At 41.7% G+C, this 18615-nt stretch overlaps 1 protein-coding gene across 22 annotated transcripts in view; it reads left to right on the top strand.

Moving 5' to 3' along the window:
• Dst (dystonin) overlaps positions 1-18615 on the top strand; it is a 385515-nt gene that overhangs the window by 243167 nt on the left and 123733 nt on the right. For 21 of the 22 annotated variants that reach the window (XM_076915117.1, XM_076915116.1, XM_076915122.1 and 18 more), the window contains 14 exons: positions 1211-1306; positions 2306-2431; positions 2935-3087; positions 3320-3474; positions 3653-3779; positions 4810-4993; positions 6017-6174; positions 6622-6800; positions 7186-7324; positions 7875-8068; positions 9340-9502; positions 10165-10248; positions 11295-11402; positions 11896-11994. In XM_076915117.1, coding sequence (XP_076771232.1) covers positions 1211-1306; positions 2306-2431; positions 2935-3087; positions 3320-3474; positions 3653-3779; positions 4810-4993; positions 6017-6174; positions 6622-6800; positions 7186-7324; positions 7875-8068; positions 9340-9502; positions 10165-10248; positions 11295-11402; positions 11896-11994 — 1965 coding nt within the window. Of the gene's footprint in view, positions 1-1210; positions 1307-2305; positions 2432-2934; positions 3088-3319; positions 3475-3652; positions 3780-4809; positions 4994-6016; positions 6175-6621; positions 6801-7185; positions 7325-7874; positions 8069-9339; positions 9503-10164; positions 10249-11294; positions 11403-11895; positions 11995-15579; positions 18280-18615 lie in introns of all 22 variants that reach the window. The other variant, XM_034522038.2, reaches the window with a different exon arrangement.

The raw sequence follows: 18615 nt of genomic DNA, 5'->3' as shown, positions 1-18615 counted from the left end.
CATGAAGCTCCCTGTGGGTTAATTCATCCGGTGGAGTGGAGGGGTGTTCTGTGGTAGGATGTGCACTTACCGTGTGTAACAAGCAAAACCATAGCTTAGTTGGAGGGAGCAGTAATATCATGTGTTTCTAGATCCCCAGGGGCAGCTAAGTGCACATGTGCAGGAACATGTGCCTGAATGCAAGACAGTGGGACATTCCAGAAGGAAGCAAAATCAGACTTTACACATCCTTACTGCACACAGAGCGCCCCCTCCTGGGAGACAGGGAATTGCACCTTCTACAAAAATAGGTTTCAGAATTCATGATGCACTAGATGGTTTTCTACAGGAGATGATCTAGATGTGCTTTCTACAGTCTTTTTCCCTTTATGAAAGACATACTCTGTATTAAATAATAAGCATTCAAATAGATGGGTGTTTAAATATTATTATATAACTAAATGTAATAATTACATTGATAGGAAAGTATATGCTGCTTTTTCTACCCTCCCCAAATCTTCCTCAGAAGAAAACTACAGATATGTGTTAACACACACATTCATTATATGGCCCAGTAATATAAAAACACAGAAATGGTGGAGATTGGAATGCCATAGAGAAAAGCATATTTGGGATTTTAAGTCAGGTGTCAGAGTTAGTGGCCGAGGAGTAAGGAAAAGGGTGGATTTTATAAAGAGTGGGAATAGCTTGTATTCATTTCAAATGTAAAATTTTCATATAAAATAACTATAATTTTTCCTCAGATTTTAAGAATTAAATTAAGAAGTTAGAAATTTGAATAAAACCATTTGGACTAATTTTAAAATTATATATAGACTTTAAGACCCATGGTATAGGGAGGACCTCTCAAGATAAAATTACCCCAGTTTTCATAGTTCAGTCCATTAAATTTTTTTTTTTCTGTTTGGATAGTGGAGTGTTTTGTCATTTGAAACCATCAACATTGAGCTGGGCATGATGGTTCACACCTGTGATTCCAGCCTGTAATGAGAGGCTGAGGCAGAAGGATTACCACAAGCTTGAGCTGTGTAGTAAGGGACAACCTGTCTGGGGGTGGGGGAGCGGGGAGAGAAGCAGTATAAATATAAGTGTATGAGTATTTGCCATGCGGAGACAAACTGCATGCTACACATGCATGAGCCGTGTTTGAGGGAGGTGAGCCCCTGTACCTTTCTCTCTGCCCCAGCTTTCAGTGTGTTTTCTCCCTAAGGCGTACAAAGCAGCCATGCAGACGCAGTGGAGCTGGATCCTCCAGCTGTGCCAGTGTGTGGAGCAGCACATTCAGGAGAACACTGCATATTTTGAGGTATGTGAGTAGAATTGCAGCTTGAACAGACAGCACTGCCGTTTGGGCCAAGGTACAGAAATACCAAAGAGACGTGTACAGAGCACACGGGGAAAGAAGCCAGCCCTTTCTGTGCAGGATGTAAGTGCTGCTTTCTTAGAGGGGGCAAAGGTCAGCTGTTAAGGAGGAAACCCTGTGGCTGGAAGATGGCTTAGTTGGCAAATTGCTTGCACTGAGTTCAATCCCAGAAACTACCCTTATGAAGAGATAAAGTGAGCTTCCCAGTGCTGTCTAAGCTGGAGGATTCCTGAGGCTTGCTGGCCAGCCAGCCTAGCCAAATAATGAGAGATTTATTAATAATTATTTAAAATTAGTTGAATAATACTTATTAATATAATTAATATTATATATTTTATATACTCACAATATAAATATATATTATGATATATGATATGATTAATATAAATATAATGTGGATATAATAATAAATATAAAATATTTTTTATTTAATAATAAAAAAATTATTATTATCTAGGTTCAGTGAGAGACCCTATCTCAAAAAATATAGAGTGGAGAGAAATGAAGACGCATCCAGTTGTTGACCTCTGATTTACACATGAATACTGTAAAAAGTCATTCCAAACATGTGTCCAATATTAAGGAAAAATATTTATTATAGAGTCAAACAAATAGACTTTTTCTTCTTTAGAAATTTTAATACATTGTTTGAAATTCCACCCCTACTTAAAAGATTGATTGAACCCTAAAGAAAAACAGGCTTTTGATCAAAATACTATAGAGCCAAGACGCAATGCATAATGTACATGTGCACTTCCCATGACTAGTATCCATCTGTAGCCACCTGAGGTCAAAGGTTAGTTTTGGCTTCAGAAAGGATGTTGCTATTGTTGCTTTGTGCTTTGATTCTGGGGCACACAGAGGGCCTGGGCACCAGATTTAACAACTCTGCGTTTTACTGGCATTTAGTGTACTTCAGCTGACAAGTTTATCTCTGTTTAGTTTTTCAATGATGCCAAAGAAGCCACTGATTACCTAAGGAATCTGAAAGATGCCATTCAGCGCAAGTACAGCTGCGACAGATCGAGCAGCATTCACAAACTGGAAGACCTCGTTCAGGAGTCCATGGTACGGATGCAGAAACTGTGGGTCATGTCAGACATACAACAGGGTCGATTTGTGTTTTGTTCTATGTTTATATGTTATACGTTGCATACAAATTTGTACTTCGGACACACAACTGTCTCATTCAATGGAAACTTTTGGTGATGTTGTTTAAACTGCTTTAGCAGTGCTGCGTGCAGTCAGTTTGCAACTCTGGAGATATAGCAATGGATAAAGCAGGCAGGAATCACCCACCCTCTCTTGTGGTTCCTAGATATTAAAGGATAGCTCCACAGTAGTTAATTAAATAAACAAAATGCCTATAGACTGTTACATGGTAGTAACGGCAAATAGGAAACAAAATAACCATAGACTGTTACATGAAGGAAGAGGGCTTCAAGAGGGGTGTGAGATGTAGAAGATGTCCCCAGTAGTCAGGGCACTCTATGACAATGGTTTGTGTGAGTCTCTATGGGATGGAGACTTTGAATCATTAATATTAAAATCCTGCCGTGTTTGCTGACTAGGAGGAAAAGGAAGAGCTCCTGCAATACCGGAGCGTGGTGGCGGGTCTGATGGGGCGAGCAAAGACCGTCGTGCAGCTGAAGCCAAGGAATCCTGACAATCCACTCAAAACATCCATCCCGATCAAAGCCATTTGTGACTACAGACAGATTGAGGTACTTGTAATTCTCAAAGCAGACTAGATATTAAATGACGTCATAATGCTTCCTAGTCAGAAGGCATTTCTCTGCATATATATATATATATATATATATATATATATATATATATATATTTAATAATATATATATATATATATTTAATAATATATAATAATTTCCAAGATCGAGTATGGAGAAAGATGAATTAATGGTGACCTCAGCTTTCCTCTCTTTCATTTAAAACCAGATAACCATTTACAAAGACGATGAATGTGTTTTGGCAAACAACTCTCATCGTGCTAAGTGGAAGGTCATCAGTCCTACTGGGAACGAGGCCATGGTCCCATCTGTGTGTTTTACTGTTCCCCCACCAAACAAAGAAGCAGTTGACTTTGCCAACAGGTTTGTATGGCTTGGGGCCTTTCTGAAGGTTAAAGAAACTATCAATACTGTGTCAGGGACCCACAGGACTAGAAGGTTCTGGAGCTACTACATAGGGGGCATAGAAATAAATATCGTAGCCTCTTTTCAAAAAGGAGTAGAAAGGCCTAAAATCTGTATTCTCCTGTATGTATTTCAGAACTGAGCAACAGTATCAGAGCGTCCTCACTCTTTGGCATGAATCTCACATAAACATGAAGAGTGTAGTCTCCTGGCATTATCTAGTCAATGAAATCGACAGAATTCGAGCTAGTAACGTGGCTTCAGTGAGTATGAATGTGCACGACAACCCAGTGTGTCCCCACATGCCTTGTCATATGTGCGGTGAAGCTTGCACTCGCTTTGGAATAGGACAAAGCCCAGTACAGCCACACTGTCAGCGAGTGCTTGGTAGGGCCTGGCATAGATGGGGCATACTCTACAGGGGAGGGGAATCTGGCGGTCACACCTCGCTCAGTGCTTACTGAAGGAGAGAAACTAGGACTAGGTGTTCAGTCAGACACTGGGTGTATTTTTAATTTCATTTACTGAATTTTATATTTTTTTTAACTTGTCTTCTAATTAAAGCTTTATTATAAAGAGCTTCCAAATGAAAAATATCAAACCCTCAAACTAACAGACCGGAAGTCTGTGCATCCCACGGACTTTTCGTTTGGTGAGGATAGCCATTCTGAAGCCGTGGAGCTTCACATTCTATTTTGAACGTTCACCATGAAACATGGTTTTTAATTTACTTACCCATCACCGAAGCCTGAAGATCCATGTCAGAGTTGAAACGGGAAAAACAGTTAGCTTTCTGTCTTCTTTCGTGACTTAGTGGCCTTTGCCTGCATTCCACCTTTCCTTACCCCTGGTACCCACCCTTTCTTTCCTGTTCTCTTTTCTATAAGGCGGACCATGCACATATGCACACATGCACATATGCTTTCTTATCTACATATAGATTATAGGCTAGGCTCCATACACAAGAGAAAACTTACACCTTATCTTTCTGAGATTGTGTGGCCTCCCTTAACATTATACATTCTAAGCCCTTCTGTTTTTCTACAATTTTCTTACTCCATTTTTCATATGTACCAAACGTCATTGTCCGTTCATCTATTTGATGGAAAACTTGGTTGGTTCCATTTCCTTGCTATAGGGTACAAACCTGAAGTAAATGAAAAGAATATTAATTCCAAATGTTTCTCCCAACTATGAGCAAGCTGAAGTGTGCCGTGACATCATCTATGATCCGCCCCACTCAGATGTAGCTCCTGGCACTACGTCATTAATCCAAGGATCTTTGTTCTTTAGATAAAGACGATGTTGCCTGGCGAACACCAGCAGGTTCTCAGTAATCTCCAGTCCCGCTTGGAAGATTTTCTGGAGGACAGCCAGGAATCCCAAATATTTTCAGGCTCAGATATAACTCAGATAGAAAAGGAAGTGAATGTGTGCAGGAAGTATTATCAAGAGCTTCTCAAGTCTGCGGAAAGAGGTAAAGTGTGGGGTTGTTGGTTTTCTTTCCCAGGGGGTTGGAGGGGGTCTCGTCTGGATTCTTTTACACAATCATTGGAAATCTCAGTCTTGGGTATATTACGTCAGTCAACTGTGACATGTTTGCAAGATTACTGAACAGTATGAAGATGTGTGTGCAGGGGATGTAACTCAGGAGCACATAACTTCATGCGGGAAACCCTGAGTTCAATCCCAGGACTAGCAATAACGATCAGAACCTCTGAGCTAGGAAGATGCTAGATGAGATCATTAATTTCTAAAACAGGAGTAACTAAAAATGCCTGCCAAGCCATGGGACAGACGGAGGTTTCCACCCATTCTCTGTGAGGCACAGTGGCTGTGCTTTGCAAGGCCACACTCAGAATGAGAGTCCTTGAGGCTCACGAAAGATTTGATTATTTTCTCACGTTAAGTTTTACACAGGAGTCAAAGCGAAGTGCTTTATTTAGTTAAGTTTTATTTAATATAAATCTTAGTCTTAACTCTTCACACTATTTGGGAACAAATGATTTTATTAGTAATATTTTGTGGTTTTAAAACCTTAAAAGCTGCCGGGTGCACGCAGTGGTGCGCACGCCTTTAATCCCAGCACTTGGGAGGCAGAGGCAGGCGGATTTCTGAGTTCGAGGCCAGCCTGGTCTACAGAGTGAGTTCCAGGACAGCCAGGGCTACACAGAGAAACCCTGTCTCGAAAAAACTAAAAAAAAAAAAAAAAAATTCACATTTTTGTGACTATGAAACAGAATAATGTATTACTTCCTTTGGATATTTCAGTGATAATTTGGTATTTTTCAAGTGGCCTTGAGGAAATTTGCTTAGTACTTTTTAAGTTTTAAAATTCACATCCTAAGCTTTCCGTTTTAAGGTTCCGTCCTTAGGATTTGTGCTAATAGGAACCACTGGTTTGCCTCAGTAAGAGTAAAGCCGATGACGTAGTGTACTTTGCACAAGAGCTTCCTGGGGAGGGGAAGCTGCTTACTGAGCATGGTGTGTCCTCTCACAGAGGAGCAAGAGGAGTCTGTGTATAATCTTTACATCTCGGAAGTGCGCAACATCCGGCTCCGCCTGGAGAGCTGCGAAGACAGGTTAATTCGGCAGATCCGGACTCCCCTAGAAAGAGATGATTTACATGAAAGCATGTTCAGAATCACGGAGCAGGAGGTAAGAGTCTACACGTGTTACAACAGCCAGGGTCATTTCCTCTTTAGTGACCGTGAATGTCACCTTCTGATTTCCTGCATGTTCATCTGGGACTTCGGTTCCTTACTGAGGTCCAGTTGTGCATTTCTTACTGGATGTAAGCTAAGGTCCCATGATTGAGCTCTGCCTCTGAGGTAGTAAACATGGAAGCATCCTGGTGGGCTTCACGCTGAGAGTCATTATGCACCCACTGTTTACAAAGTTAGAGATTTAGGTCAAAGGAGTAAACAGTAAAAGACATTACTAATTATAAAGCTGGATTGTCATGCTTCTGTTTATTTTGTAAAAAAAAAAAAGTTATACAGCTGCTTATATTGGTAATAAAGTGTGAAACGTGTTCTTAAGCTGCTGTGACAACCATACCCATCGTGGTGACTACAGGTAACCTCCGTTTGTTTTCTGTACTAGAAACTGAAGAAAGAGCTGGAACGGCTCAAAGAGGACTTGGGAACCATCACAAATAAGTGTGAAGAGTTTTTCAGCCAAGCAGCCGACTCCCCGTCTGTTCCCGCTCTCCGATCAGAGCTCAGCGTGGTCATTCAGAGCATGGGTCAGATCTACTCCATGTCTTCCACCTACATAGAGAAGTATGTCCTCACCCGTGCTCTCTCGGTGCTTCTGTGGCCAGTTTATATAAGAAACAAGATTGATGATATTTCTCCACGTCAGGGTTAGGGGTTGCCTTAGACACAGCTATTCTGTAAGCTCCCTTTTTTTGTAGTTTTGGGGAGGGGGGTTCCTCTTGTACTTAGCATAACCTATTGGAACCTAGGAACCTATTGGAATCTGTATAAATGCCACCTAGGTATGGGACATGGGGTAATGTCTATTAGGAAAATAATCAACAGACTGCCAGATGTACAGGAGGCCAGTCAGTGTCTTGTGTCATGGGTTTTAATGACACTCTAGAACTACAGGGTAGTGGGGAAAAGACATGAAACAGCGTGGACTAACATTCGTTTCTCTTTAAAGGTTGAAGACTGTTAATTTGGTTTTAAAAAACACCCAAGCTGCAGAAGCCCTTGTCAAACTTTATGAAACCAAACTGTGTGAAGAAGAAGCAGTTATAGCCGACAAAAATAACATTGAGAATTTAATGAGTACCTTAAAGGTAAGAGCCTCACTTCTAGCCATGGCTCCAAGGCCCTGCTTCGAGTTGTTCTCTAGCACAGAGCTTGACTGTCAAGCATCTGGCACCAAGACCCTGATGTAGAGCATGTTTCTGAGCGTGCCACCTCTGTTTCACGCTTCTAATCCCACAACTTCCTATAAATAACTACACTCAATCATTTCAGTATAAGCTATTGATCTATTGCCATGAAGAGATATCATGACCAAGGAAATTTATAAAAGAAAGATTTTAGTTGGGGGCTTGCTTACAAATTCAGAGGGTGAGTACATGACCATCATGGTGAGGTCATGGCAGCAGACGGGCAGGCAGGTGGGCAGGCATAGAGCTAGAGCCATAGCTGAGCGCTTACCTTTAATCCACAAGCCCACGACAAAGAGACAACAACCAGACCTGTCATGGGCTTTTGAAACCTCAAAGCCCAACCCCAGTGACATGTCTGCTTCAACAAAGCCACACCCTCCAATCCTTCCCAAACAGTCCCACCAACTGGGGACCAAGCATTTAAATATGTGTCACACATGTGTTTTAGCAATGGCGATCAGAAGTAGATGAGAAGAGAGAAGTGTTCCATGCCTTGGAAGACGAGTTGCAGAAAGCAAAGGCCATTAGTGACGAGATGTTCAAGACACACAAAGAACGGGACCTTGACTTTGACTGGCACAAAGAAAAGGCAGACCAGCTCGTCGAAAGGTGGCAGAGTGTTCATGTCCAGATCGACAACAGGTGGGTCCCGTTTCTGTTCAGTGCACAAGTAGGTGGGATTCCCTTTGGGTACAGAGGGCGAGTTCTAAACTTACTGGGTGTTATGTGACATTCTGTAGCTAATGTGTTAGCTGCAGGATTGTTCCCTAATTCCATATCATTCTTATATATTCTCCTTAGCAAAACATGTAACTTTAAAGAAACACTCTCTTCTTTAGATTTGTTTTATTTTATGTGTATGGGTGTTTTGCCTACATGTGTGTATGCTTGCATCCCACATTCATACCTGGTACCTGAAGAGGGCAGGATCTCCTGGAACTGGAGATACAGCCAGTAGTGAGTCTCTATGTAGATGCTGGGAACCAAACCTAAGTCCTCTGGGAGAGCAGCCAGTGCTCCTAACTGCTGAGCTGTTTCTGCCTCCAGAAAAATGACATTTTCAACTGTGCATAATTAAAAATGCTGATTTATCCTGGCACTTGTATAATCTGTCTTTTAAAACGATAATAATGTAAGACCAAGTTACAATGTTCAAATAACCATGAGCTTACAAAATAAATCATAAGCTTATTTCTTAGGCTCTACATAGCAATCTCTGTTGACCTAAGAGAAATTAAGAAACTGAAGTGACCTGCTCCCCATTTTCATTGACATTGTAAGACAGTTAGAATTGTTTGTTCAATGAGAATTGAAGGCACAAAAGAAAATGGAACTGATTTAGGCTTCATCTTAAAAGAAATAGTGGCCTTTCTTACTCATTCTTATGCTTATATTAATATAAATTGAGTATTTTTATGGTATAGTTCCGCTCAAGAAATGAAGTTGTATTCATATGTATTTTTTCCTTTGGAAAATACATGATGAATTTGTTTAATGTGCTGATTTAAAAATCATAGAAGTGAGTATTTGATTGCAGTTCCTGGAAGATAGTCTCTGAGACCATGTTGAACTATTCATTGAAATGCCTTCTTTTTCCAAAGGTGAACTATGATCTGAGGCAGGCCTCAGCTACTCAGGATCTTTTCATTGATTATAACAATGGTCAATTTCCTGCTTTCTCAGATTTAGTCTTAGTGCCATAGTAAAACAGCACCAAAAATTTTCATAGCTCCTAGAACAGGCTATCTCTGTTCACCTGTATGCCATATGGGGCAGATGCTGCAGGAATTGTGTTCCAGGCTGCTGCAAGGATGTGCCCTGTTGTGCTTAGTGGCTCTTGGGTCTTGTCTTTCTCCTCCCTGCCCCTTCCCCACTCCTGCTGGAACCTGACTGTTCCATTGCCCTTCTTGTAGGCTACGGGACTTAGACGGCATCGGGAAGTCCCTGAAGCACTACAGGGATTCCTATCACCCTCTAGATGACTGGATCCAGCAAATTGAAACTACCCAGAGAAAAATTCAGGAAAATCAGCCAGAAAACAGCAAAGCGCTGGCCCTCCAGCTGAACCAGCAGAAGGTACCTGAACTGAGATTCTGTCTCGATTTGGTTGGTCTCAAGCCTCATCTTTCTCTCCTGTGTTGGAAGAAAAGGCAATTACTTAGACAGCTGTGAGAAGGGATAATGTATGTGAGAATTCTATACCTGAAACCTGCCTGCATTCACTTTTATGTACTGGAAGTCATTTATGAAAGCGTAGCTAATGAAGAGTGTGTTGGAGTAGTTTCCACAGACTTCATCTTCTGGGTTTTATAGGCTGGGTCTAATTTTTCTTGATAATATGCTGGAAGCTTAGTTTTATACTTGCTAAATTAATACACATGGTCAGAGGTAATAGACAGGACCCCCAGCTAGTCACAATCAGTGAGAAAGTTGGACACTTTAGGGTTTTACTATTAGCAGTCAGTAATGTCTCACTGTTTTCATCTGGAGTGGGTATAAGGAAAGGCACCAAGTCTGCCCTGCATAGTTCTTATTTCTGCTTCAAAAGCCTCCCAAGGTTAGATCACTTATTAATCTTATCCTGAAAGTCTGTTATTTCTCTATAAGGCAAGGCACATGTAAGGTATGAAGCGTTAAGAGGTACAGAATTGAGTGGCCTGGATGTTTCTTTGTTACTAGGCATGAAGTAGAACATTGTAGCGTTCCGGTCTCTTTCTCTCTACGCTCTGTGTTTACAGATGCTGGTGTCTGAAATAGAGGTGAAACAGAGCAAAATGGACGAGTGTCAAAAGTACTCAGAGCAGTACTCGGCTGCAGTCAAGGTGAGAACCGTCACGTAGTGTAGGCAACGAGGTATATAATGCTGCTGTAACATGTTTTTAAAGCAGTTTCAGTCAGTCCATTACATTTAAAACGAGAAAAATCCTCATTTGATCTTTTGTATACATACCTAGTAATTGTTTATGAAATGAGCCAGGTGACAGCCAATGACTGGTTCATTTTCTCTGTCTCCGTGAATGCATGAAAATGTATACACGCCCCAAAACATAGCTTTGAAACTTTCTTTTTTCTTTTCTTTCTTTTTTCTTTTTTTAAGAATTACTTATTTTAGGTATATGAGTACACTATAGCTATCCTCAGACACACCAGAAGAGGGCATCAGATTCCTTTATAGATAGTTGTGAGCCACCGTGTGGTTGCTCGGAATTGAACTCAGGACCTCTGGAAGAACAGTTAGTGCTCTTAACCTCTGAGCCATCTCTCGAGCCCCTGAAACTTGTTTCTTATTGCTTTCCTTTTTTTTTTTTTTTTTTTTTTTTTTTTTGTTTAAAATCTAGAGAACATTTAGCTTGTACTGAAGAGACACTGTCGTAGTTTGGTAAGAATACTGATACTACCTTAGGCTTCCGGCTCCATTACTCTCTTGTTGAATAAGTGGAGGCCGCCTATAACCAAGAGTATTCTGCAGTGAATGTTTTCGTGGGTTCTAAAGACAACTGGGACCTTTGCCGACCACTGCACATGTCTCTTGCTCATGTCACTGCCTTGCAAATATTTCTAGAATCAAATAGATATTTAGAGGTTTAGTTTTCAAGGCAGGCTGTGGTGGTGCACATCTTTTGTCTTAGCACTTGGGAGGCAGAGGCACATGTATCTCTGAGTTCAAGGCCAGCCTGGTTTACAGAGTGAGTTCCAGGGCAGGCAGGGCTACACAGAGGAACCTTGTCTCTAACAACAATAACATTAATAAAATGTAGTTTTCATCATTGACCTTTTTTTATTTAAAAGTATTTCAGTGGTCAGTCCCTATGGAATGAAGCTTCCAGGCTTTGCTTGAATTAATTGTATCATATGCTCTTTCATGCAGGACTATGAATTGCAAACAATGACCTACAGGGCCATGGTGGATTCGCAGCAGAAGTCGCCAGTGAAGCGTCGCAGGATACAGAGCTCAGCAGACCTCATTATTCAAGAGGTAACAAACACAGAAGGGCAGAGGACAGGCAGGAAAGAGAGAAAAATCATTTTTAAAACACTTTGACTTTTATCCTAGTAAAGCATACCTAATATAAAATTGGCCATTTTAATTATTTTTAAATGATTTAATGGCATACTAATATATAACAATTTTGGAAATTCATCACTGTTCACTTCTAGTATTTCTTTTAAACCATCCCTGACACAAAGTGCCATAATACTTTTATTAAGTCTCTTTTAAAAACTCTTTTAAAGTCAAGATTGTTTATTAACACAGAAAAGAATGTCTTTCATGAGTAAACCCGGAAGGAAGTTATGACTTGGTATGGTATACAAAGAGGGCAGCAAGCTCATTACTCCTGAAGTGAGACCCACTATTGGATAAGTGTGTGCTTTCTTCCCCAAAGCCTAGTTGGTAGCGTGGGAATCAGTCAGCATTCGCGCACTGCCTTGGCCACAGAAACAATGCTCTCTTCACTTCTTCCTTGCAGTTTATGGACCTACGGACGCGGTACACTGCCCTGGTCACTCTTATGACACAGTATATTAAATTTGCTGGTGATTCATTGAAAAGGCTGGAAGAGGAGGAGGTAACCTTTAACATGTTTCATCCATATGAACAGGAACTAGGTTTGAGCCGAAACTGTAATGCTTTGGGAAGGAAAAATAACCTTCATGATGAATTTATGTTACTATGCAAGTCATTAATAAGCTTAATCCTGGAAGACTGAAAGCCTTGGACATTTGTCTGTTTGGTTTTTGGACTCTCCAAAACCAGAAAAGCATTTTTAAAGTTTTACTTCAGGTGGACTGGAGTATTGGCTTAGCGTGCTTTAGTTCTGGGTTTGATCCCAAACCTCAAAAGCAGCTACTTCAGAACCAGGGTGATAGAATTAGTGTTGTGAACAGTCCTGTGTCAGTGGGAAGATTTGGGTAGAAGTCAGTTCGGCTTCTTCACAGCTGAGAAGCGGTTTCTGTCAAGTACAGGAACTGCTCATCTGAAGTCTGTGGAGAGGCTCCATGCAGACACATCTGTGTTATGCATCTTAAGTTAACATACATTTTTAAAGAATTAAATTAAGATCAACTGTATTAAGAAAGGCAAACTCAGTAGTAGATACTTGTACAAAGGAATGGACTTGTGGAGCTTTAGCCAAAAATCTTATACATGTTAAGAAGAGCAAACCTCTCTCTGATACAAAGGATATGTGCAGCCTTGATCCCGAACTTAAAATTATGTTGAGAAACAGGAAGAGTAAAAAATGACTTGTAAAGGTATATTGCATGAAAACCTATTGGTTCTGTTCTCAAAAGGAATATTCTGTGCTCTATTCTTCGGATGACTTTTCCTCATCCCAGAACAGACAAAAACAGTTGGGAGAATGCTAAAATGTGTAAATGGTAAAATTTGGGGCCTGGCTGTCCTGGCTGGACTGCTGCAGTTCCACAGGTGTCTCTGCCTGCCACAGTGCTGGTCCGTTTATTGAAAGAGCAAAAGGTGCCAGCCAGTGCCTGTGGGATGGCGGTCACATTCAAGGCTTCCGAATGTGACTTTCATGGACTGTTTTAGTCTGTTCAGAGTCTCCGCACTAACTCACTAATGTATACAATGTATACACACCAAACTTTACAACTAACCACTAATGTACACACACCAAGCTGTACAACCAGCTTCCTGTGTGCTTACCGAAGAACCCAGAGTACTCATAGCTCTCTTAGTAAGTATAACGCACTTCTTGCCTGTGATAGAATTTTCTTACTTTTGCTACATTTTGAGAGATGCTATTTCATTTTAAATTGTGTACGTGTCTTTTAAATCTTATACGAGGTTATTAGACATGAAGTCATTTAAATCCTTTCCTGTTCTCACACTGTTCATATGTGGGAGACTCAGCTCAATTCCTACAGTAAGATAGAAATGGACAGAAACAAGGATATTTTCAGAGGTTGAAATACTAATTGTTACCAAAGCACTAAAGATTTATAATGAATTGAAAATAAAAGCAATATAGTTTTGAAGACACACAAGGACTATGATTTAAAATAAAATTTAATAGTAATGGAATATCCTTTAAAAATATGTAACTCAGTTGGGTGGTGGTAGTGCATGCCTTTAATCAAGCACACAGGAGGCTGAGGTAGGTGGATTTCTTTCAGTTCAAGGCCAGCCTGGTCTATAAAGCTAGTTCTAGGACAGCAGAGCTATAAGAAGAAACCCTATCTCAAAAAACAAACAAAAGATATGTAACTAACTCAGGTTTTAGACGCCCGAAGAGTAGTACTTCTGAAACAGTCTTGAAGTTATACAGGATGAACTGCCCTGAGAGATCAATTTTTCATAGTCAGCATACAAGCAGAGATACATGAAGATTTCAGAAGTAACAACATGTGTTGGAGAAATATAGAGCATTGGCTTGGTGAAGAAATTCTGTAGCTGATATGAACATCCAACTCTATAAGCTATTGATCCCTCTGCATAGAGCTGAGAGACCTTTCGAAGAACTGATTTTCATGAGTAAGACTGATGGAAAGATGGAAAGTCAGTAACTGACCTAAGTTATTAAAAGTAATTTTAAGCATAAGTAACAAATTCTAGTTAATTAGATAACAGAATTATTAATAAACCACCAAATTAAATTAATTAAATTAATAAACCACCAAAATTAGATATGGAAGACTCAGCAATGTTTTATTTTTATTTTTTTTTTTTACTGAGGCAAGCAGATTATGATCAAGAAAACAGCTCAAAATAACTTGGTTACAGCTAAGCTATGTTTCAGAGTAAGATTTGATGAGGAATTGGTTCTCAGAAAAAAATTGTTAAAAATTAAATTTTGTGGGTTTTGTTTTTGAGACAGTGTCTCTCTGGTTAACCCAGAACTATGGGCCAGAACTCCAAATCCTCCTGTTTCAACCTGAGTACTGGGATCACAGGTGTGTGTGTCTGTGCCCTGAGAAAACTTCATGTTTTCAATATGCAGAATGCCATAGTGTACTAAGGGTTGACTCTGATACAGAATTGAAATCCACCATTGAACCTAGCAATTGCAATGAGACTTGTTTCTCCGTGGAGTCGTATTGACAACTGTGGGGCAGTTAATGAAGGAAGCTGAACTTTTAAGCCCGAAATTATTGGGGATCAAGAAAGTGGGGGAAGAAAAAGATTTGTTATCAGTTAAGTTCTTGAAATTCACATATATTCCAGTGAAAACAAAGCATATCTATAAAATGATTTCTGTTTTTCTATTTCAGCTGTTTTCTCTCTGCAGTTATTTTTCAAATTGATACTGACTCAGGGTGTTAAGGGAACTAGGATATGTTTATAAACTAGTCCAAACATGCGGTATTTTTAGTAAATATTTACTTCTCCAGTCCTCCCAGCTGCTGAATGGTTTCCTGATATTTATTTGGTAGGATGGATATGAATCCCTATGTATATTTTAAAATCCTTCCTATTTCACAAATATCTTTGTATTTGTGGGGCATCTAAAGGGACTTAACAAAATGGATTTCAGATGAGGCATGCCAACAACAGCCACCTGTGAGTGCTTGAAGCTCATCTCTCCAGAGCCTGCGGGGACAGGCGCTGCCTTTGCATTTGCATTAGCAGTGACCGTCACTGTAACTATCATGTTTGCGTGCATAATTCTCCTTTCCCGTGTCTTTAAGTATCATTTCTGACTTTGGCTCTCTATTCTGATGTTCTGTTTCTTTAATCATAAACATGGAACTGTGCGTATCATGTTTAATTTCCACTGGACTCCGCTATTGAAAACTAAACCTTGTGTTCTTTGGTTCCTGTATGGTGGCGTTCTAAGCTGACAGAATTCAGTTGTGTGTGAGACAAAGCTTAATGTTTTATATTTGTAAAAGTTTGGGGTCCCACTCATGTTCTGCAGAGGCTTTTCTTCCTTCAAAACCTCAAGCCTGCTAATTTTCTATATGAAATTACTCCTGAGTGGCAGAAGGCATTCTTTGAGAAACAAAGAGTCTTGCAGGATTTCTGTCTCCTCCCTTCTGGCTTTCTGAGGCTTCTGCTCTGAAGGTGTTGGTACTGGTGCTGGTGACAACTGCTTGTTCTGCATCTGAGTGCCCTTGGTCTCGTAAGTACTGCTCCAGAGGCTGCAGAATCTATGTCAATGGAACACCTTTGACCCTTTGAATGTTTCTTGTAGATGAAAAGGTCTAAAGAGAATTCTGAACACGGGGCGTATTCAGATCTACTGCAGCGCCAGAAAGCAACCATGGTTGAGAATAGCAAACTTACAGGAAAGATCAGTGAGCTGGAAACAATGGTGGCTGAGCTAAAGAAACAGAAATCTCGGGTGGAGGAGGAGCTTCCAAAAGTTAAGGAGGCCGCCGAAAATGAACTGAGAAAGCAACAGAGGAACGTGGAAGACATCGCCCTGCAGAAGCTGAGGGCAGAGAGCGAGGCCAAACAGTACCGCCGAGAGCTGGAGACGATCGTGTGGGAGAAGGAAGCTGCAGAGCGGGAGCTGGAGCGGGTGAGGCAGCTCACGGCCGAGGCGGAGGCTCGGAGAGCCGCGGTGGAGGAGAACCTCCACAACTTCCGGAGCCAGCTGCAGGAAAACACCTTCACCAGGCAAACGCTGGAAGAGCATCTGCGGAGGAAAGACTCGAGCCTCAGTGATCTGGAGCAGCAGAAACGGGCCCTGGTGGAAGAACTCCAGCGTAAGCGGGACCACGAGGAGGAGCTCCTGAAACTGGTGAAGCAGATGGAGCAGGACCTGGCCTTTCAGAAGCAGGTGGCCGAGAAGCAGCTGAAGGAGAAGCAGAAGATCGAGTTGGAAGCGAGAAGAAAAATCACTGAAATTCAGTTTTCGTGTAGAGAGAGCACTGCAGTGGCACAGGCAGGCCCCCAGAAGGAGCAGGGCAGACAGAAAGAGGAGGAGCTGAAGCAGCAGGTGGATGAGCTGACCATAGCCAATAGAAAGGCGGAGAAGGAGATGAGGGAGCTGAAGTTTGAACTCAGCACGCTCCAGCTCGAAAAGGCTTCCTCTGAGGAAAAGGCTCGGCTGTTGAAAGATAAACTGGACGAGACAAATAACACACTCAAGTGCCTCAAGGAGGATCTGGAAAGGAAGGATCAGGTCCAGGAACGATATTCCCAGCAGCTCAGAGACCTTGGCAGGCAGCTGAACCAAACGACAGACAAAGCCGAAGAGGTCAGGCAGGAAGCAAATGATCTCAAGAAAATAAAGCACAGCTATCAGTTGGAATTAGAGTCTCTCCATCAAGAGAAAGGAAAGCTCCAGAGGGAAGTCGACAGAGTCACCAGGGCGCATGCACTAGCCGAGAGGAACTTTCAGCATTTAAATTCCCAGGTTCTCGCTTCACGGGATGAGAAGGAACTCTCAGACGAAAGGAGACAACTGTGCCAGAGAAAATCGGATCATCTGAAAGAAGAGTTTGAGAGGAGCCATGCACAGTTGCTTCAGAATATTAAAGCCGAGAAAGAAAATAATGAAAAAATCCAAAAGCTCAACGAGGAGCTGGAGAAAAGCAACGAGTGTGCAGAAAAGCTCAAGCAAAGGGTGGACGAGCTCACTAGGCAGAATAACGAGACGAAATCGATGATGCAGAGGATCCAGGCAGAGTCCCAGAACATAGTCCGGGAGAAGCTAGCCATCCAACAACGATGCGAAGCACTGCGAATCCAGGCAGATGGTTTTAAGGACCAGTTACGAAACACCAACGAACATTTGCACAAACAGACAAAAACAGAACAGGATTTCCACAGAAAAATTAAAAGCCTAGAAGACGATCTAGCCCAAAGTCAAAACCTAGTAAGCGAGTTTAAGCAAAAATGTGACCAGCAGAACATTATCATCCAGAATACAGAGAAGGAGGTGAGGACCCTGAGTGCGGAACTGAATGCGTCCAAAGAGGAGAAGCGGCGGGAAGAGCAGAAGGCTCAGCTACAGCGAGCTCAGGTGCAAGAGCTGAATGACAGGCTGAAGAGGGTGCAGGATGAACTGCACCTGAAGACCATTGAAGAGCAGATGACCCACAGGAAGATGGTCCTGCTCCAGGAAGAGTCGGAAAAGTTCAAGCGCTCCGCAGATGACTTCCGGAAGAAGATGGAGAAGCTGATGGAGTCCAAGGTCATCACTGAAAACGATATCTCAGGCATCAAGCACGACTTTGTGTCTCTCCAGAGAGAAAACTGCCGGGCGCAAGAGACAGCGAAGCTGTGGGAGACGAACATCCGAGAAGTTGAGCGGCAGCTTCAGTGCTACCGAGAGAAGATGCAGCAAGGCCAGCACGTAGAAGCAAACCACTATCAGAAATGTCGTAGACTTGAGGAGGAACTGTTGGCCCAGAGACGGGAGGTTGAAAACCTCAAACAAAAAATGGACCAGCAGATAAAGGAACGTGAGCACCAGTTACTTCTGCTCCAGTGTGAAATTCAAAAAAAGAGCCCCGCCCAAGACCAAACCTTCACATCGGCTTTTGATATGTCAGGGAGAGAGTGCCACCACCCTGCAGAGATCTCCCCTGGGAACTCTGGGCACCTTACCCTAAAGGCCAGACTTCCACTGTCCAGATGGACTCAGGAACCACACCAGGCAGAAGGAAAATGGCCACACAGGGCTGCTGAACAACTTCCAAAGGAGGTTCAGTTCCGACAGCCAGGGGCTCTGCTGGACAAGGAAAACAGCCAACCGTGCTACTCAGAGTATTTTTCTCAGACAAGCACTGAATTACAGATAACGTTTGATGATAAAAACCCAATCACGAGACTGTCCGAGCTAGAGATGAGGGAGCAAGCCCTGCATCCTTCCAGACTGCCTGTGACGTATCAGGATGACAAACTTGAAAGGGAGTTGGTGAAGCTTTTGACACCCTTAGAGGTACACATTGGCCTGAGACCTTATTAGCTATATCATGTCAGGGTGCTTCTTTTATTTCTTTTTTTTTTTTTTCCCTCCAAGACAGTTTTTAACAGTTTTGAATGCTTAGCTGTGTGTGAAGGGAAAAAAATGTAAATTTCCAGCAGTTTGACTGCATTTACTATAAATTACCACTGACTTATGAGTGCTTGAGATGAGACATAAATATGATGGATAACCTATTATTTCTATAGGAGTAAATATTTCAATATGACTATTTTTAAAAAAATAAAACCCAGAAAATAGTTGTGGGCACAGTTCAGTGGTAGAAGACTTCCCTAGCATGTAGAAGGCCCA

This window comes from Arvicanthis niloticus, chromosome 17, assembly GCF_011762505.2.
Source record: "Arvicanthis niloticus isolate mArvNil1 chromosome 17, mArvNil1.pat.X, whole genome shotgun sequence".
Classification (NCBI taxonomy): domain Eukaryota; kingdom Metazoa; phylum Chordata; class Mammalia; order Rodentia; family Muridae; genus Arvicanthis; species Arvicanthis niloticus.
The sequence above is the reverse complement of the archived record's forward strand: the minus strand, read 5'-3'. Positions and strand labels throughout refer to the sequence as shown.